The 19544-nt window shown below is 43.6% G+C and overlaps 1 protein-coding gene across 1 annotated transcript in view; it reads right to left on the bottom strand.

Annotated features, from left to right (window-relative positions):
• Positions 1 to 19544, bottom strand: part of PAPPA (pappalysin 1) — a 182145-nt gene that overhangs the window by 120877 nt on the left and 41724 nt on the right. Inside the window, exons 3-4 of the mRNA XM_051807871.1 lie at positions 8480 to 8625; positions 3745 to 4038 (exon numbers count right to left, since the gene is read on the bottom strand). Of these exons, the coding sequence (XP_051663831.1) occupies positions 3745 to 4038; positions 8480 to 8625 (440 nt within the window). The remainder of the gene's footprint in view (positions 1 to 3744; positions 4039 to 8479; positions 8626 to 19544) is intronic.

A 19544-nucleotide genomic window follows, 5' to 3' on the forward strand; every position in this document is an offset into this window, starting at 1 on the left:
TCTGGCCAGAATCGGGGCTACCAGTGGACCTCTGGGTTTAAAAGCATTTAAAATGATATCTCTGAGAAAGGATGAAAGGGCAAAGGATGGCTGGTGTCAGGATAATGCACTGACTGAGATTCATGCAAACTGTAGGTGACAGGCTTTTTCAGATTCCTTCGATTAAAACACCACAGAACTTTAAAAATATGTAATTTTAAAATTTCTTAAATTTTCTAATGAACAAATAAAAGTGTTCCGAAAGATCAATTTGGCATTACAAACAATCATTACAAACACTGTTAAAAATGTAAATGTTTGGTGCAGTTATAGAACTGACCCTGAGATTAGCTCAGTTGTTTAGACACTGTTGCTAATAATGCCAAGGTTGTGGGTTCAATTCCTGTATGGGCCATTCACTTAAGAGTTGGACTTGAAGATCCTTGTGGGTCCCTTCCAACTCAGAATATTCTGTAATTCTGTGAACTTTAGTTCTATGAAGACTCTTCCCAGTTACCGCTATGATTCTAACCCCTTTCAGAACTTTTCACTAACGTTTTTTGATATTTCACATTTCTTTTTCATTCAAAATGAAGAAATAACTGCACTGGACAATTTCCCATAAATACCCATTTCTCATTTCATCTTGTTTTCCTCAAACATGATGTGGCAACAAGAACACATTGAGTGCCCTCTGAACACCACACAGCTTTACAACTACAATGCCCCAGAGAAGTAGGATATTGTTGTTTCTCTACTGTGCAGATCACAGAGGGAATAAATACGTTGTGCAAAGTCACCCAGAAACGCTACACTGAGGAACTTGGTGTTAGCACTTTAACCATTTCTCTGGTATTCTCCCCATCAGATGCAAAGCTCTTGAAAACACAGATAGTTTCTTCACAAGGAGAGTTCCCAGCCCAGCCCAGCCCGGCCCCAGCTGGGACCTGTGCACGCTGCTGTGATACAAACAATGACAGCACTGCACAGGTCAGCCTCTGCCCTTCTCTGGGAAGGTGCAGGTCACCAAAAGCTGCTCAGAGACATCAGAGGTTCAATATTGTGACACCATCACCGGATGCTCTGATGTTCTCAAGTCTGTGTGGTACTCCAGAGGAACACAAAAAATATGAATTTGTTCTAAATAGAAGTGTGTATTTGTTGGGTAATTTAAAACCTGACCCCATCTTCCCAGAGATGCCAGGAAAAGGAGACAGCTCCATTTGGGATCCTGCCCCAAAAGCAGCCCCCACCCGCAGTGAGGACACACCAGCTCACATGTTCTCCTGCATCTCTCCCAGCTCCACTGAGCAGGGATCCTCCTCTGATCAGACAGACACCACCCGCCTGATAATATCTCCAAATCCCTGTGGGTATGCAAAAAGCTGCTTTAATATGACACCTCTGGATTTCCTCAATAATTATCGATGGTCTGCCCCCTGAGAGCGCTGTAAAAGCCATAAATATTCTTCACGGAAGCACAGAAGGGGACAAAGGCCCTTAATAGCCATCATAAAGGAACAATAAAATATATATAGGACAAAGCAGTGAAACAATGGCACAGGAGAAGGATGACCTGCATTCTCAATCTGTTTAAACATCACCCAGGCTGTGTCCTGGGGGTGGGGAAGGGAGGAGAGGGAGAAAGGTGTTTCACTCAATATCAAGAAAGGCTCCAGACCCTCAGATAAAGTGATAATTAGAGAAATTATTTGCTGGGATGATTATTCCAACAGAATTCAGAGGCAGAATTCCTAATGATTTCATGACAACTTGTTTAAAAGACCAACTTATCTTTTATTTGGGAACAGCACGGATATTTGGACTTGTAAAAACAATTTACAAGTCCTGTTCCTCACAGTACTTAATCTTCTGGACATCGTAACTTGTTATTCCAGGGAAATAAAAGTTACCCATTAAGTCAGTGCTTTGCTCAGAGCTGAGGGTAACTGGACAGATGGATGTTAGGCAGGGACAGACAGATAAAAACAAGATGATCAAGCTGTACATGAGCAGCAAAACAGACAGGAAAGAAAGGCAGTTCTTAGAGCTGCATGACCTCAACCTACATGTTTCAAAGGTATTTCGACAGCAATCTGATATCCTGATATATTTTACTCCACTGGCAACAACAGAAAAGCAAACAGATTCATGCATGAGCTCTAGAGATATCTATCATGTCGCTTCACTTAATTTTTCAAGGGAAAAAAAAAAAGGTTTCAGCTCAGAACACCAGCACACATGGAGCTCCCAGGAGCAGAGAGGTATCTCTGTGGTCTGCCTCCTGCTCAGCTTCTGAGTCAATTGGCAAGTTCTCTTTGGAAGGAGAGAGCTCAGTGTTTGGAACAGCACACCCCACCCCTCGTCACATCCACACAGCACATTGGGTGGACATTGTCATCTGACGAGGCCCTGACTTATCTGTGTGATGTTACAGGAGGCTGTACCAGGCAGTCAGGCTCCCTGCCCTACCACAGGCACTGCAGCTGAGGAGCTGACTCAGTGTGTTTTGTCCCTGAAAATACCCTCTAAACAAATAGAAAAATAAAGAGAAAGCTAAGCATCACTTTTAGCTGGTGCCACAAAGGGCATAAAAGCATTTCTGTTATAAATCATTTCAATCCGTGCCCCAGATGACATTAAACACTTTGCTTCTCTACAGTTTTATTACAGAATAAGCACTCCTGTGACCTTTTGAGTGGGCAATCTGTGTTTTTGCCTGGAGTATAAAGGTGCCCTTCAGTGTCTGTAAGTACAGACAACATTTAAAATGTTGTTGATGCTGTCAGCTCGCTGTCACAGACCTTCACCACAGCGAGACTGTGACTCAAAATAAAAGGAAATATGAGTCAAGGTATCCCCTGTTCTTTCTGGGAAATAACAGAGGATTCCTCACTCCCCTTGAACTTCCAGGGGTGCAGCAAGGATCCCACCCCAGCCCCATCTGATGGGTCAGGGTCACAGGAGCTCATGCCCTCCTGGTGTTACACTCTGTTGTGAGGTGTGCCAGGAGCTGGCACGCTGCTGTGCCTGCAGACACCTACAGTTATAACCACAACATCAGCTTTTGCTTAAGGGGCTTGTTCTTGTTGGAGGAGTGGCTTTATCACATTTATACAGAGCCCTTGTAATTGCATTCCCAGTACAAACCACCACAGCACACTGGTAGTCCTTGACCAGACAGAATCCCACTCTTCACACCCTAATGATGAAACTCAGATGTGAGTGATTCTGACTGAACAACGACTCCAAAGCAAACCTAAACATGGCATTTCAACAGACACCTGGAGGCACGAGCAGTGTCACATTAGTTGTCCATCTATCACAGGTTTATCCTACAGCCTTGGTGGTATCAATGTTCATCTGACATTAAATATCTCCTTGGGAGAGGATAAACAATCTCTGAAGTTGGATTTTTCAAGGAAGACCTCATAGATCAGGCATCCAGACCCCAGGGAAACAGGGTAGATTTGCTGTAGAGCCTTTAGGTGCTGTTTTCCTAATGCTTATCTCCTTTTCTTCCCTCCCCCAAACCTTCTGCCTGGTCTTCACCTGAAATGACATGAAGTTGGGGAAAACTGGGAAAAAAGAAAAGGAGAACTGGAAGGGATTCCTGAGGCCATCCAGCCTGGTCCTAGACCTATGGACACACATGTGAGCATAAAGCCCCACCTGAAATGACTGCAGAAATCAGAGGAAACACTGCAGTTCTTTGTTCTTGTCCAAGCACAGACCCCTCCCAAAGAACCAAGGAACCCCCCGTACCTGCGTAGCTCATGAAGTTACTGAAGGGCGTGTTCAGGAAACTGTGAAAGCCACAGGTGTCATTGCCAGGCCCGGGATCCCCACACAGCTTGTGCTTGGGGGCAGGGTTGGTGTCACTGCACAGGTCCCCAGTCTCGAAGGAGGGCTCAGTTTCCATGCACGGGTCGCTGCAGGAGAGGATCTCGGAGATCCCCCGGAAGACGTGATAGAGCCCCAGGCTGTGCCCGATTTCGTGGATCATCGTGTGAGTGTGGCCAGGGATTCCATAGAAGGAGGGATTCAGCACAATGCCACCTGCAAGGGGGAAAGAGAACAGCTTCCTAGGTTTGCCTTGTCTCCTTTGCAACAGCAAGAGAAAGGGAAAGGAACAATTCCAGGGGCAGATCCACTGGCAGTTCATCGGGTCCTCTGTAGCACAGACGACCTTTTGCACACAAAGGTTTAATCTCACCCTTGAGCTGATGCTCTAAGGATGAAGATTCATGGGACAAAGGCCAGTGTCCTAAACCGAAAACACAGTGACAATCAGGCCTTTCAACTGAATATTCTCAGTCTGGGTTTTTGTTAACTTCGAGGGAAATCCTGCATGAAATTACTTCCTACTGTGCCTTTTCAAATAATTTCATGTGCTTAAAGAATGCAGTTCTGCTCAGATAAGTGTAAGCAATGTATGTGATGCCAGGAGTCAAACAAAACATACCTGGAGCACTCTGTATATTATTCCACAAGGTAAAGATATGAGAGAAGCCTCTAAATGTCTGAAACACCATGGAAATTGCAGAAGCTTTCACCAATATTTGCAAACTAATAGCTGGACCAAGACAACAGAGTGAACCCAGGGCTGGGACAGTTTTTGCAGGGTGTTGTGTAAACAGCTCTGAATTAACTGTCAGAAACACACTCTGCTCAGATACTCAGAAAAGCCTGGTTTGATCTGAGCTGAACAGTCCCCTGATGAATATGCATAAGCCTAATGTGTCAAAAAATATGAAATCCTGAAATGTGATAATTCTGAAAGAACTGCATGGTTGTTAAATATTTGCAAAGAAAAATAACAGTGGTTGTTCTGTTGTATGAATTATGGGATGTGTAACTAAGCAAATGGTAAATTAGTGAGGCTCTACAGTATATTGAATTAATCATGTGAATTATACTTTTAGCTCAGTTAGCTCTACCTTTGGATTTAAGATACATTTAATTTTTTCTTTATTTAGCTTTCTGACCTCAACTTTTTCAAGCCTTTTATTTAAAACTGTTGGTGTGTACATTGCCTACCATGAGAAGAGGAGACTGCTTTGTAGAAGTTATAGTAGGATATAAATCCTGGGCATGGTACACTACTAATTTAGTGACAATGAAGAGAGAAAAGGTTTTGGCAGGAGGAACTTTATCAGTGACTGTAGTGCAGGAGAGATGAGATCACCCAGCTCTGATGCACCACAGACTCTTCATTCTTATCTGCTTGGAGACTTGGTTGTAATAACCGTGAAATTAGAGGAAAATAAGACCATGGAGATCCTAAAAAGTCATCTAAATTCCACTCTCAAACAACACAGGACCAATTAGGTCTATAGGATCCCTCACACACACTGGCCTAACACCTCTTTACAACCCCTGACTGCCCCAGCAATCAGTGTCAGCACTCAGTATCCCTATGGCTGCAAGGATTTAACTCACATCTAATCTGAACTGATTTTTTGGCAGTTTAAGTTCATGACTTCAAGTCCTGCCTCGCACGGATATGAAGAACAGAAGATTCTCCTCCTCTTTCATCAGCTTTTATGAGATTGTCATCGCCCCCACTTTAGGCTCTTTTCCTTCAATCTGAATAACTGTAATCCCTTCAACCTTCCCTTGTAGCTCAGCCCTTTTCCCAGACCTCCCTGACTGGTTCTCCTTTGATTTTCCCAGTTGTTTCATGTTTTCCTCCAAGAAAAGTGTCCAAACACAAACACTACTCCAGATGAAATTTTATCAGTGCTGAAGTGAGAGGAAGGAGCAATTTGGATGTCCTGAAGGGACACACATGTGTATTTATGTGCAAGAGAGAAAATATTTCCCCTTTGAGCACAGGCACATGGCAGATGTGAGTCCCTTGGGCATGTACAAATAAACAATATATAGTATTAAAAAAACCCAAACCAAACCAAACCAGAAAATTTAAATATGTACAAAAAAGAGTGAATAAAACCTATCATGCTGCAACATCATGTCTATTATGCCACATGTAGTGTCTGCACATCCTTTTCACAGCACTGAACTTCTCCTCCCACTAGTTCTCCATATTCCCAATTAAGCCTACCCACAATATTCCCATGTTCCTCGGATCCCTCTCTCCCCCTTTATATAATACATGCTCTAATTCTCTACCCAGGTGGAACCATTTACACCCAGAGAGCACCCTGGCATATTTTGTGGGGGTCTCTATCCCAAAGATAATTCCAGAGTTAGTTTCCCAGTGGCAGGAGTATTGGTGAAATTCCAGCAGGATGTGCCTTTAATAAAGGCTGGGGAAATTGTTCTGGCATTGGAGAACCCTGAGGCAGCTGGAGAGGGAGATTTTACTTTTGCCTTTGTTGAAAATTTATATTTTTCACAGCTGTCAAGAATCTAAATCAATTGCAGTTTTACAGAAAAGATAAACTCCCTCACCCAGACAATCTCTATCCCAGCCTTTAGATCTGCACCACAGGACATATTTCATATTTTTTATTAAGTACATATTGGATTTATAGAAGAGAGTAAAAAAGATTAAAGATGAATTCTTACAAGCCAAGCACAGGTCTGGGAGGGCTATTATGACAGGAAATTATGAGAATTTTTTTTTTTACTTTTTTGTTTGTTTGTTTGTTTGTTTTTGGTTGTTTTTGGTTCTGTTTTTTTTTTCCCACGGCAAGTCAACTTTAATCTGTTGTCTAATTTTTTTTCTCGTGAGATTTTTTTTTCTTTTTGGTCAATGAACTCTGTCAATACACTGTAGGAGCTGAATTTAAATTGTTTTGCTGGGGCATGATGTTGACAATTAGCTTAACGAAGTGACAGAAGAACTCATCAGGGCTTTGGGCGAGCCCCAGCCCTCTTGCAGGAGGTTCTTCTTGGCACTCTGGAGCTCTTCCCTTGTTCTCTCCTCCCTCCCATGGCAACACCAAGGGAAGCTGTGAAAATACTCATTTAGGGAAGGATCAGCTCTATTGCAGCCATATTCCACTTTGGGCTAATGTTTCCCACCAGCAACCCACACTGTTGCACAACCAGAAGCAGAGTTACTGTGGGGCTTAGTGCTGGAGCAGGGGGTTGTGGTGTTCCCAAATGACAGAAATCACATCACTGTGGGTGCTGGGCAAGGCTGGGGTTAGGATCTATCTTTGGTTTTGCCAGATGTTGCCCTTGGGGAGTCATCACTGGTGGGCATTTACAGAACCTTTTGGTTTGGGTGCTGGCAGGAGGAGCCCATGGAGATGGGGCTGTAGGCAAGGCAGAGTGGAAGTGGCTTCATTTCCAGCTGAGCTCAGCAGGAGACTGGATGTGTGTCCTTGCCAGGCCTTGGGAAGGGAAGTTTGCTCACACTTCTTCCAGAGCAGCTGCAGAGCTGGATGTTGTAATAAAACATTGACTAACTGAAGGAAGGCAGCCAGTTCCAACTGCTTGGTCTGACCATGGAGCCTCTCTCTGCTATAAAGACATGTTAGCATCCAGTTTTGGGGGTATTTCTGAGCATGGGAAAGCCTCCCTGACTGATGGCTACAGCTCAACTCTCATTGTACATTTTAGGATGATAAACAGTGTATTTTGCTCTCCTCATTTAGGTGTATATTCATCATATCTTCTTTTACTTAGCTCAACATGGGGTTGAGTAGTATAAAAACTGGCTGAAACAGCCTTTCACAAAGAATTAAATTGGCTGAAACTGGACTTCTCTTCCAGTCTAGGAAGGTTTGGAAAAGCTGGAGAAATATCTGGAAAACCCCTGAGAATCCCTGCTCACGGGAGATGGCCAGATCAGGTTTGCAGCCCCAGGGGGGGCTTGTGCAGTTAAGAGAAGCACACACAGACTCAGTCAGTGCCTTGTGAACCTTTCGAGGCTCATCTGACATTTTGCAAGGAGCACGGGTCCAGTGGCACTGCAGGTGGCAGTGAGTCATTGGGGAGCTTTGTCTGGATCCCTGGGTTCCAGCAGCCACACTCAGCAACCTGGTTATGAAACACTCAGGGCAGTCTGCAGGGGAGTGAACTCCTTCCAGTTCCACTCAAATGAACATTAGAAATACAGTCTCTCAGCAGTTTGCTCTTTTGCACATCGGTGGAGGAAAAACAGCAGCAGATTTTAACAACAGTTTGTGAGGAAAGTTAATTGAATACTTAGTAATGAGCTAAAGATCAGAATGTGACAGGCTGAGGTTAAAGATTCACCTCTGTCTGGCATCCCCACACCTATCCCCCAATCCTCTTTGCAAACTGCTCCCATGGAGTGAATGCCCTGTAAAGTAGCTTCACTTAAAAGGTGAAATACTTTCAGCTTGACATCATCTACAAATACCATAATATGCTTTGGGTTTATAACCTAATATTTTCCTGGTTGTGAGCCAGTATCTGGGAATCGTGAAATACTTTTTTTCCCCTGACTATATATTAGAGGAATGATAAGAAATCAGAACAGAGCTTAACACATATTTGTCTTTCCTTCCTAGTGCCTCAAAAGAATGCTTTACGAAGAAGAAACATCTTTATCACTCACCTAGATGCATCAAGGCTTCTTTGTCCCAGGGCCAAGTTGCCACTCCAGCCAGCTCCTCCTCAGAGGAATTGGCAAAGAAGATGTTGAGGTGTGTGGATCCATCCAGTTTGAGTATGTTCTTTAGTTCATTGACATCTAAGTATGCCCTGTAGAAAAAGAAAAGCACTTTTTTTCCTAAAGGTGACACAAAAGCAACAAAATATTGAAGAAGTGCTGCAATCCAGGCAAAGATCTTATAATATCCTGCGTATCAATCACCTGAAATGTTTTAATAACCCCCTTCCAAACTTCAATTATTTTGCATTCATATAGTGAATCTCATCTAACACTTCAGGCCATTGATTAACTAAGGTCACAAAATCCAAGGTAAATACATAAAGCTGTCCCCATTCTCAAGATAAGTCTAGGAATCTATTTATTATGAATGTAATTAACCAAGTATTATGGTCACTAAATCTTTTTACACCAGCAGTTACCTTGCACATTTCCTCTAAGCTGTTTGTTATTGTTACCTCTAATTTTCCTTCACAATAACAAGTTTCCAACCCCCAGGCTGACACAAAAACTAACTGCTTTAGCACCAGTGGCAGTCACTTGTGCCGAGATGGACATGGTCTAACCCTGACATCCCAGGGATGGTTGGGAATTGCTATTTCCAGCCAGCACAGTTGTGCCAAGAGGTTTCCTGGCCAGAGGAATGGGACTGTACCATGACATAAAGGTCCCCCCAAGGTGAGTAGCATTTCTTCTTTGCTTTTGGGATGCCTGGAGGTTACAGAGCAATCTGCTTGCAGGCAAACAAAGCAAATCCCTTAATCTTGATGCCTGTTGGAAGCACTTTTTTCACTCCTTTAAAGGAGTAGACTTTGTCAATACTGGAACACAGGAGCTACTTGCTGATGCACAGGCCATGCTGTGACACTGCTTTCAGCAGCACCATGATGGCCCAACTCACAGCAAAGCTGGATAAAGCAAAATGTAAGAGTAAACCCAATGGTTCTGTGTTTCTAGCTCACACTGCCTTTTGATATGAAGTGCTGTGATAGCAGAAAAGCTAAAAGAGGGTTACCTTGTTCTATGTTCAGGTGGAAACAACAGAAAGAATTCCCGCTGAGCCAAACACAGATGACCAGCTCATAAGGAAAGGACACACAATGGCATTGAGCAGGTTGGTTCCTGCTTCCCCAAGTCCCCCTTTCTGTCTGTGTGTGGTGTGTATAGGGCTCACGTAGCTCTCACAAGCCACACACACTCACAAGCACCAAGCAGGGTTCCCTGCATACTTTGCAAGGCTTTTGTTCCCAGAAGGGTGAAGAAAAAATAGGGGAGTTGGCTCAGCACCAAGATCTTTCTGTCCTTCCCTGGAGGACTCCCCAATGGAAAACACATTCATATTTCCACAATAGCTTCCCTTGCCACTTGCTGAAGTCATTGCCTCCAAAATAGATCATGGCTGGGTGTCCCCAGGCCCTCGCTGACTCATGGAGGAAGACGTGCTCTTTGGGGACACCAGTGGAAGGGGATGTTTCCATTCCATACAATGTTTATCTTACAAGCCAATGCGGGTGACATTCTGAAGGACAGGTCAGCACTGTGACCCTTTACACATTTCTCATCTCTTCAATGTTCCCAACACATCTATGGAAAACACACGGACCTTCCCCTCAGCTCCTCAAGCGTGTCCTGCATGGATCTGCACAATGCCCTGAAACTCTGCACCATCTGCTTCCAGGACCTTCTTGGTGCCTTTGAAAACATCTTCACCAAACATGGGCTCATACTTACACACATCCACAAGCAATAGTTTGAAATTATGTGGGAGAGCATCTCCAGATGTCAAAGTAAGGGCGCTGGGGGAATCCATAACAGGGGGTGCATGCATGGGAAGGCGACAGTGGGTACACCTGCACCCGTGGCAGCATCGGTGAAAGACAGGGACCAAAAGCATAAGAGAGGATGTGGGAGTGATGTGGGAAGAGGGAGAAGTGCAGAAACAGAAGCACTGAGTGTGTCTGAGTAGAACAACGTTTGTGTGTTTGTATCTCAGTGGGAAGGAAAGTCCTGCTGCCCGCGCTGAGACGGCGGCTGTTGACTCTGGATGCAGATGCTTTATGTGTATGCACAAATCCCTGTAGGAGTAACTATAACCCAACTCCCCTCCTGAGATTACCATTTTTATCCTCACTCATTCAAATAATCTAAACTAATATTTCTTTATTCTCAGCTGTCTCTTTGCTTATCGTTTACACAATCCTATCCCCATTTATCTCAGGGCACAGTCACAATGACTCTCCCGCTTGCATACAGCCCGTGTGCTTCAACACCTAGGACTGTTTTGTACATGGATTATTACAGCAGAAAACATCCAGAGCAGACAGCATTTAACTCATTAGCCACTGATGTAAATGCTTCACTGAGACTGGACTCAAGCCTTATGTAAATCCAATGTACTAAGTCCTGGATTTGGGTTTATAGCATTTCTCTGACCACTACTTCTCAGCCAGTCAGGGGAAGGCTGTGAGTGAGCAGAATATATTCAAGGGGTGGAAGAACAGAATACTAAGAGGATTTTTAGCAAAGGATCCGCACGGGAGTAGGTGTAAATAGATCATGTTTGGAAGGAAGCAAATGCAAACCCCTTCGTAAAAACAGTCAGCAACCCCTAACATGTAAACATGCTCAAGCCCTTAGCTCAGGCAAATCCCTTGTAAGTGTGTGAACATGTGCCTGCACGTACAGGAACTGAGGTGTGAGTGTGTAAGTGAGGACTTGGATTGTGCACACGCAGGAGGCAGCCAAGAGCATGTAAGGAACCAGCATGCGTGTGTGTAAGATAAAAACACGAGCTGGAATTCCATCCTCTCCTTCCTCCCCATGTTTCTAATAACCTCCCATCCCTATCCATCATCGCCACATTCCTACACTCAAGGAGGTATAAATTAACTACTTTTGCAGTTCATGTCCAACTCTGTAGCCGCAGGCAGCAGACCCAACAGTTACCAGGTCAAAATAGTTTTCAGTTATTGCTTTGGACTGGGCTGACTCCCCCCTGCTGCCTCGGCTGCTTTGTTATCAGCCCAGACTATCTGACCCAACGCAATCTGTGAGCGCTGCTTACACTTCTCAAGGTTATGTGGGTCCCCTGATAGAGGACATAATGTCTGTCACATGGGCTCGTGCCAAAGGGAGCCAAGGAGCCCAGCCTTTCCAGCACTGCCAAACTCGCATTTCAAAGACATGAGTGCAGTCTTGGAAAGGGATCAAAGCCCTTCCAACTGTCATTAGAATATTTCCTTTATGCATCTCCCCGTGAGTGCCAGCAACATATTTCATAAAATTCATTGGCTCGAGATGGTACCTCCAATATAAACCTGAATGGGGGAACTGTCAGGGCAAGTCTATGTGGAAAACAAAACAAAACCCAAAGCACAACAAAACACATGTAATTCCTGTAATGGAAAAAAGATACGATGCTGTGAGCGTGCCTTGCTCCAGAAAGCCTAATGAGCCTATTAGTGCATCATAAAAGGTCTCCTTTGCTGGAATCTGTTTTAGACATAGAAATTCTATGGGCTGTTTAAGGCCATTTGGGACACCAAATCATATCAGGGAATGTGCACATTCCCACACAGATCTTTTCATCGACTTATTTGTAGCTTTGGTTTGCTTTTTTTCCTCCACTGCAGTGTAAATAGCCCTCTGAAACTGTTCTGTGCAGCAGCTCTCTCTTATCCAGCAAGCCCCAGCCCTCAATCAGTGATTGTGTCCCACACAGTGCTCCAGTTTCAGTCTAATGGAGTCCTTAGCTCATCCAGCAGCATCTCTCTGTGGCCCTACCCACCCCATCAGTCACACCAGTCATTATCCTTGTGCCTGGCTCATCTGTCAAACACATTTCCTGTCCATCTGGGATGTGACTGGTCCCCAGGCAATGAGGTGAAGCCCGTGGCCACCAGCTCCACCTGCCCATGGGGGCCACTGTGAGGAGCTCCCTTTGCTGCACCTCAGCTCCAAAGCCAAACCCGGCCACCAGTCTCTGCTCTGAGCTACAAACACATTTGGCAATGGCTTTTAAACTCAGTTCTAATCATAATAAATCTGGCCTTGGTGAATAGAGCCGAGTAGTTTTGTTACTGAGTTGAAAACTCTTCCTCCTTCTTTTCTTTGAGGTCAGAGACTGACTTCCCATCTTTCCCTGATGTGACTGGGGTGAAAGCTCCTGCACTAGTGGTTGTTTTTGCAAGGAACACAGAGCCTTCCAGCCCCTATTGTTAGGAAACAGTTTTCTACTGTTTCTACTGTTGCTCTGAGTTATTCTCTATTTGACTTTGTTTCGTTTTTTTTTCTTTCAAAGACAAGTATCCCTTTACAGCAAGAAAACAAACAGGGTACTTAAGGGATTATTTGCAAGACCCCACCTAAATACAGAATAGGAACTTTGCTATCTGCTCATTATGCTGTATGATCTCCAACTGCCTGATGAGTCTGTTAGGAATAGAAGGCACTACATTTCATCCTTAAAAAACCCCAAACAACAACAACCAAACCCAAGAGCATCTCCTGAATTGGGAAGTCAGCCTCAAAATGTCTCCATTTTCAATGCTGACACACAATGTCCTACCCTTTACCTAGTGTGTTAAGCATATGGCAGGACAGAGTAAATCTGCTGGAATCATAGGGATTCAGTGCATCACTCTTCTTCCCAAGACTCCTTGTTTCTGCTCTCACAAGAGCTGTCAGACCAGCCTAAACCACAGTGCAATCTAGCAGACAAGCAGAAAGCTTTTTGGGACAGCCTTGAAACACTTTGCCAGCAACCTGTGACAAATCCAGGTGTGATTCCCAACATGGTGTGGCTGCAGGTTTAGGTGTTCTTCCCTTTGCCCCTCCAGCTCTCATCCTGGACCCCAGGATTGACACTAATTCCTTAGAGGAGCAAAGAGCACAGCAGTCAGTGTGTGGACAGGCACCCACCAAGTGTCTGTCCTGGTTGTCCCAGCAACATAGAGGGCCCAAGATTTTAGGGTGCAGTGTCCACACAGAGATTTTCAGTGTCTGCAGTGAACAGCAAGAATGGCTCTGAGATAAATTATGTTTTTCCTGAAGATAATGGCAAGAGCCACGACTGCAGCAGCACTGAAAGCTGACCTTGAAATGGGGCCATTTGGCAGATGTGCACAAGTGTAATTTAGCTTTTCCCCCTGTGACTTCTCAGTCTTGGGTGGTTAGACATGGAACTCTCCTCTTGGAGATGCAGTGTTGGTGCCAGTGTATAATCTGCCTTTTGCCTTCTGTCACAGAGTCACAGAAAAACAAGTCTGGAAAGGATGTGCAGAGACCACCCCTGCCAGCCCTGCACCCCAGGGCTGAGGTATCTCTCTATGTCACACCAAGCCTATTTTTATGTAGCTCACCCTTAAGACCACACATGACAAGGACTCTGCCACTGCCCCACCAACCTGCAGCCCATGTTTCAATTCCTTTATGGTCAGGAAGCTTTTTTCTCAAGGTCTACATATATATAGATGTGTGTGACTGTGCCATTCCCCACAGACAGGGAGATTAGATTCCCTTCTGCTCTACCAAACCTGTTGCTTATTTGAAAGCGTATTATATATCCTGTAAAACATCTAATTTTTAGGCTAAGCCCACCTTATTTCCCCAGCCTCTCCCACTGCTTTTATTTTTTTAATTATTTTTTTTATTTTATTTCTTAAGACCTCAGAAGGGGACCCAGGCCTCAAGCTGAGAGCTTATCAGTGCCATGGAACTGCCACGTTTGTCCTGTCTGCCACCTCCAACCTCACATAAAGACACAGTAGAGATTTCAGACCCCCAAACATTTCAAATACCTACTTATTTTTTTTAATCCTGAAGTGTTACAGGTCTATTAAAAACCTGTACAAAATGGGAAAAAAAAAAGACAACCTACGAGCCCTCTTTAGCAGAGGACCCGCAATAAAATTTTTGTCTGACCTGATGTTAAAGATCTGCTTTTGCAGGCAAATTCAATTTTGCTTCTCATTTCAGACAGATTACCATAAATCATGTGCAGCAGGAAGTGTGCCTCATCTACATTTAGTTTAGTGTTAATTTAAGACACTGCTGTAAGTGTAGTAAAAGTCATGATAATTTATTGATAAAGGTATAAATCTTTCAGTGATTGGGACAGAGCCTGAAACGAAGTGGAGCCAGAACATTACAAGTGAAAGGCTTCAGGTCCCAGTTTAGATCCAGATCCTGCCTGTGTTCACACTGAAATCCAAGTGTGGAACTGTAATTCCAACTGCATCCAAACCAGGCAGTCACTGGGTCATGTCCACAAGCATAAATTGCAGGCACTGTCAGCACATGCAGGCTTGGCAGCTTTGAAAGAGTTTTGGTTTATCCACTGTAGCAAAATGTCCTCTCCAGCCCCCAAACCTGATCTCCCATTACAAGAAAGGAGAAAGGTTTTGGCAAAAAACAAAATAATAACTATAAGGATCCAAGAAAAGCCACTTAAGATAATTGTTCAAATATAAATTCAGCTCCCTGGGTAGGTTTGGTAGCCTGTGCTGAACTCTGTGACACTGCTAATGCACCAGGTGAGCTGGTTAAAGATGAACAAGGGGGTTTTTCCATCAGTGACAGGATCTACAGTCAAGACTGACTCTAAGCAACACACGTGACAAAATAAAAGGCCACATGGCTACAAAATTCTGGGTGTTCATTGATCCCAGGTTGCCCTTTTCCAAACTGAATTAATTCTACCATTAGGACAGTGACTCAGGCTTTACTCACCCTATTAAATAATATTTTAAAAAAATATAGAAAGAAATTAAGAGTTTTACCGTGCAAAATATGGGAAACCTTTGGGTCTGGGCTTGCTTTATCCTGCAACAGAAACTGAGAACACATCCTTGCTCAAAAGCAGGGAAATTTTACAACTATTCAGTTATCAATTTCATTCCATTTGCTTTGAAACACTGGATTAAACACGTTTCTACTGTAACATTTTGCTCTATAAATCTCTAACACTGAAAGGAAAAAAAATAATAAACCACCCCATACACAAAGGAAATTATTTGCTACTAAGTTCTAAAAATCAGTATTGTCACCTATAGAACCCTAATGGCACAACCCTACTCAGCCCTATCTGACCTTGAAGTAAAAGACTTCCAATAAATGATACAGTTTTATTCCATGCAATCACTTAACTTATGGATGCTGTAGATGCAAAATCTACTCAACAGGATGAACCACAGCAACAGATTTGATACATTTGATGCCTGGACTGCTCCAAACTTAGTGCTGGGTCCTCTCCTGGTTTGGTTCCTGTGAGCCTGAACTTTGAGCCAACCTCTGCTCTCACTGGGCTGCACACAAATATCAGCACTGCCTGTGATGTATTTGCTCCAGTGTAAATCTAGAGTTAGTCAGAGCAAAATTTGATTCTCAAAGTGCAGTTTCAGGTTCAAATCCAAAATCTCAAAGGAAACCTCAGCTGAAACGACCAATTTTTGCCCAATTTCTGGCCAACTTGCTTTTCTAAGGAGGGAGGCGGGTTTCCTCAGATCTCCACACGGATTCTCTCAAAGGTTTGGAAATCCTTGCCAAATCCTTCACAAACCTGGGCTCAGATTCAGAAATACAGTGAAAACAGATTTTTTTTTGATTTTTTTTTTTTCCTCCCCCCGGCACTTTTGCTGCTGGTTCTGGCCAGGATAAAAAAGAGCAGAGGCTCGGGGAAAAAAAAAAGATGATGCAAAAATTTTCAAATGTCAAACATGTTCTGTCTGAGCTCTGGGCAAAAAGCTGAGGTGGCTGTTCACGTACACAACTTTATTTGTTTCCTCTCTTTATCCATCCAGCCTTTACTGCTCACTTCTCATACCCCACTTTATATAACTTTTTTGTAGGTTTAGAGACAGTTGCAGTGCTACAGACCATAAATATCTGATCCCTGAACCTTCTGCCTTTGCAGGGTCCATGTCCAAGAGTGAAGCAACATTTGAGTTCACTCGTGCAGCAAGAACTGAAAAGTCCCATTTCTTTGCATGACCATAAAAAATTATTAAGCTACACAGAACTACATAATATACTACAGAAAACAACCAACTGCACAGAACTAGGCAAAGATATGCTGGCTGGCCAGCTCTCTGGAATTAAAAAGAAAACAAAGGGAAAGCCTTGGCAAAGAGAATTGTGATCTTACTGTACAATTAACTTCCGAGACAGTGAGTAGGATTAAAGGACAGAACATTTCAAGATGCATCTCTTTAAAATAGCAAAGTACTATGAAGTGTACATGCACAGTTCACAGACCTTTGAAATCAGCAACACTGGCAGGTTTATTTGTTTTGATTGTCTCTTTTTCTTTCTTTTACTACTTTGGGATTTTTTCCCCTCTCCTTTTCAAGACTAGAGCCAAATGACCCATGAGAAATGTACTGTAATTTGCCTCTTATCTATCCCTCATCTCCATCTGATATTCCCTCTGCCCTGGTTACCCTGATGTTTTTCCAGACTCTACAGGCTGAAGCATTGTAACAAGGAGAAAAGTCAAATGATAAAGAAAGAAGTGGTGTAAGGATATTTGCAGGAGCCCGTTCTGTTAAAAGAGATTTCCTTTGCCACTTTATGAAAACCTTTTTTGGCTGCAACAAACCTCATTCATGTAAATGGGAGAGTTTAAACCCATATAGGAAGGTGTGTATATATATATATATATATATATATATATATATATATATATATACATACATTTTAGGCTATTTTAACCATCGGTTATACTGCTTGGCACTTGCAGAGTGCTTCCCCTCTGGGCCTCAAAATGCTTCCTAAACATGAAGAGAGACATTCCACTCTGGTCAAAGCCCTGACACCAGCCCCTGAACTGCTCCAAACCCCATCCACCCACTGAAGTGAGACTGAATCAGGACAAGACCCCTTGTGCTGGGCCTCCCCTCTAGAAATTTTACCATGACTGAAGAAGTCATGGAATAGGCCAACAGAATATTTTTCCTTGTCTTCTGAATGGGAAAACTGAGATCAAGAGATGCAATAATTTGTTCAAAGTAACACAGTCATTCAGAGTGACAGCGAGGATCAGCCACTCGCCCTCTCGAGTTTTCTGATAATAGGGATCATCCTTCCATTAAATAAGTGGTGTCTTGTGCTGCTGATCCTTGAAGTTTTCTGCTGGTGGCCACTAATCATATTTTACAAGCCTTCTCTGATCTTTTATAGTCTCTGACTTGTATTTTACAATCTCCAAAGAAGTCCTGAAGGCTGGTTGCTCCACAGATGGAACATCAGAATTCCCTGTTATGAACTGGTCCTTCCTGAATCCCTCAACTTCACCTTTTCTGATGACAATGTAGCACATTAGCTTCATAAACAGATAGTCTCGTGGAAACAGGACTCTGCTTTCAAGGAGGGAGCACCACCATTTCTAATAAGATTTGGCATTTATACACCACCTCTCACCCCAAAGCTTCCAAGAACAACCAACAGATACAGGCACAGCAACACTGCACAACAGGTCAAGTAAAGGACAGTTTGGTTACAATCACCAGAACAACCTGATTTTTTTTCAAGACAAGCACCAGAGATCAGTAACACAGGCTGTCATCACTCCCTTGAATCAGGGCAAGAGTTAGGAAGAGTCTCTGTTAGCCCCAGAATCACAGAATGTGCTGAGTTGGAAGGGACCCACAAGGATCATCGAGTCCAGTGATGGTGTGACTGGAAGTTAGAGATCAAGAGGCAATTTGTGACTTTTTCTTTTATTTTCTTTATTTATGGGCTAACTCAGGGCATCTCTCTACATTAAAGATGTCTGAAAATTTCCACCACCAATACTCAACTCCAGCCTGTCTTTCTCATCTCCATCCTGGGCCAGGCTGGAGGTCACATTTGCAGCCTGCCCAAACACGTGCCCTGCTGGTGGGACCTGTGGGAGTCATGGTTGGAGTAACCTTGGTTTGGCACTTCTGGAGCACTTTGTGTCTCCTCTTTAGAGTCCATGGAAAGCATGGGGTTACCCTGTGGAGTGGACACTGCTCTGCCCTGGGCTCCAGCTCCCTGTGCCATCTGCCCATGCAGGAGCAACCTTGGGGAGATGGGATGGGTCAGGACCCTGCCTGGGTGGGCTCTGATGGGTCACCTATTGTGGGAATATTTAGGATTTTTAGGAAGGGCAGGGCAGGGAGCACTGTGGCCATGGGGTGCTCACGTGGCACTGTCTCTGCTGGGTGTGCAGCTGGGACTTTAAGGGACTGGTCCTTTAGCATCTTTCCCAGTTAACACACAGCAAAAAATGCAGGATGGAAAAAGAACAAGATCAAATTCTTTGCTCCTTTCATCTCACTTTTTGACACTAATCCTCCCTGCACATAAACCCCGTGCCACAAAGCGAGATATACATTGCGATTGGAATGAAGAGAGACTTGGAACCCAGCCGACATCAACAAAAAAATAAAACAAAATCATATATAACCACGAAGGACCAAGCATGTTTATTGCAGGCCCTTCTGGAGTTGATGGGCCAAAATAACCAGTCCAAATATGCAGCTTGCAAAACATCACTTTTCTTTGGAGATGCCGCTTCTTTTCTGGTTTTATTTTTATAACTCATGGACTTCCAAATCTCATTTCTTAACCTCCTGGCAGGGCTGTGCATGAAGCTGGTCCTGCTGCTGTGGGCAGATCATCAGTGGCTTATGGTTAGGATAATCCCAATCTTCCTCTTTTCTGAGAAAGAAATTAAAACCCGATTCAAATGAGACTGGTTGAAATTTCCTCTTATTTCATCTTATGCAGGAAAGGGTAGGAGACACCCAAGTGAGATCACAAAGAACGTAGTCTGGTCATGGAGACTTCAATTCAAGGAAACCAAGAAAAACTTGTGCCCTGGCACTAAAAGCTTCACATTTTCAAAGTTCATGAGATATTTTTTCTCCCTATTATTTAGCTCTGTTTGGTTTCTGGGTTTTTTTTTCAGGGATATTGATGATTCATACCTATAAGTCTTTATCTTCAACAGCAAAGTTGAACACACTTTTTTAAGGGAAAACCCCCA

The sequence above is a fragment of the Manacus candei genome, unplaced genomic scaffold (assembly GCF_025592945.1).
Source record: "Manacus candei isolate 608988 ecotype Guabito, Panama unplaced genomic scaffold, ASM2559294v1 h1tg000071l, whole genome shotgun sequence".
NCBI lineage: Eukaryota > Metazoa > Chordata > Aves > Passeriformes > Pipridae > Manacus > Manacus candei.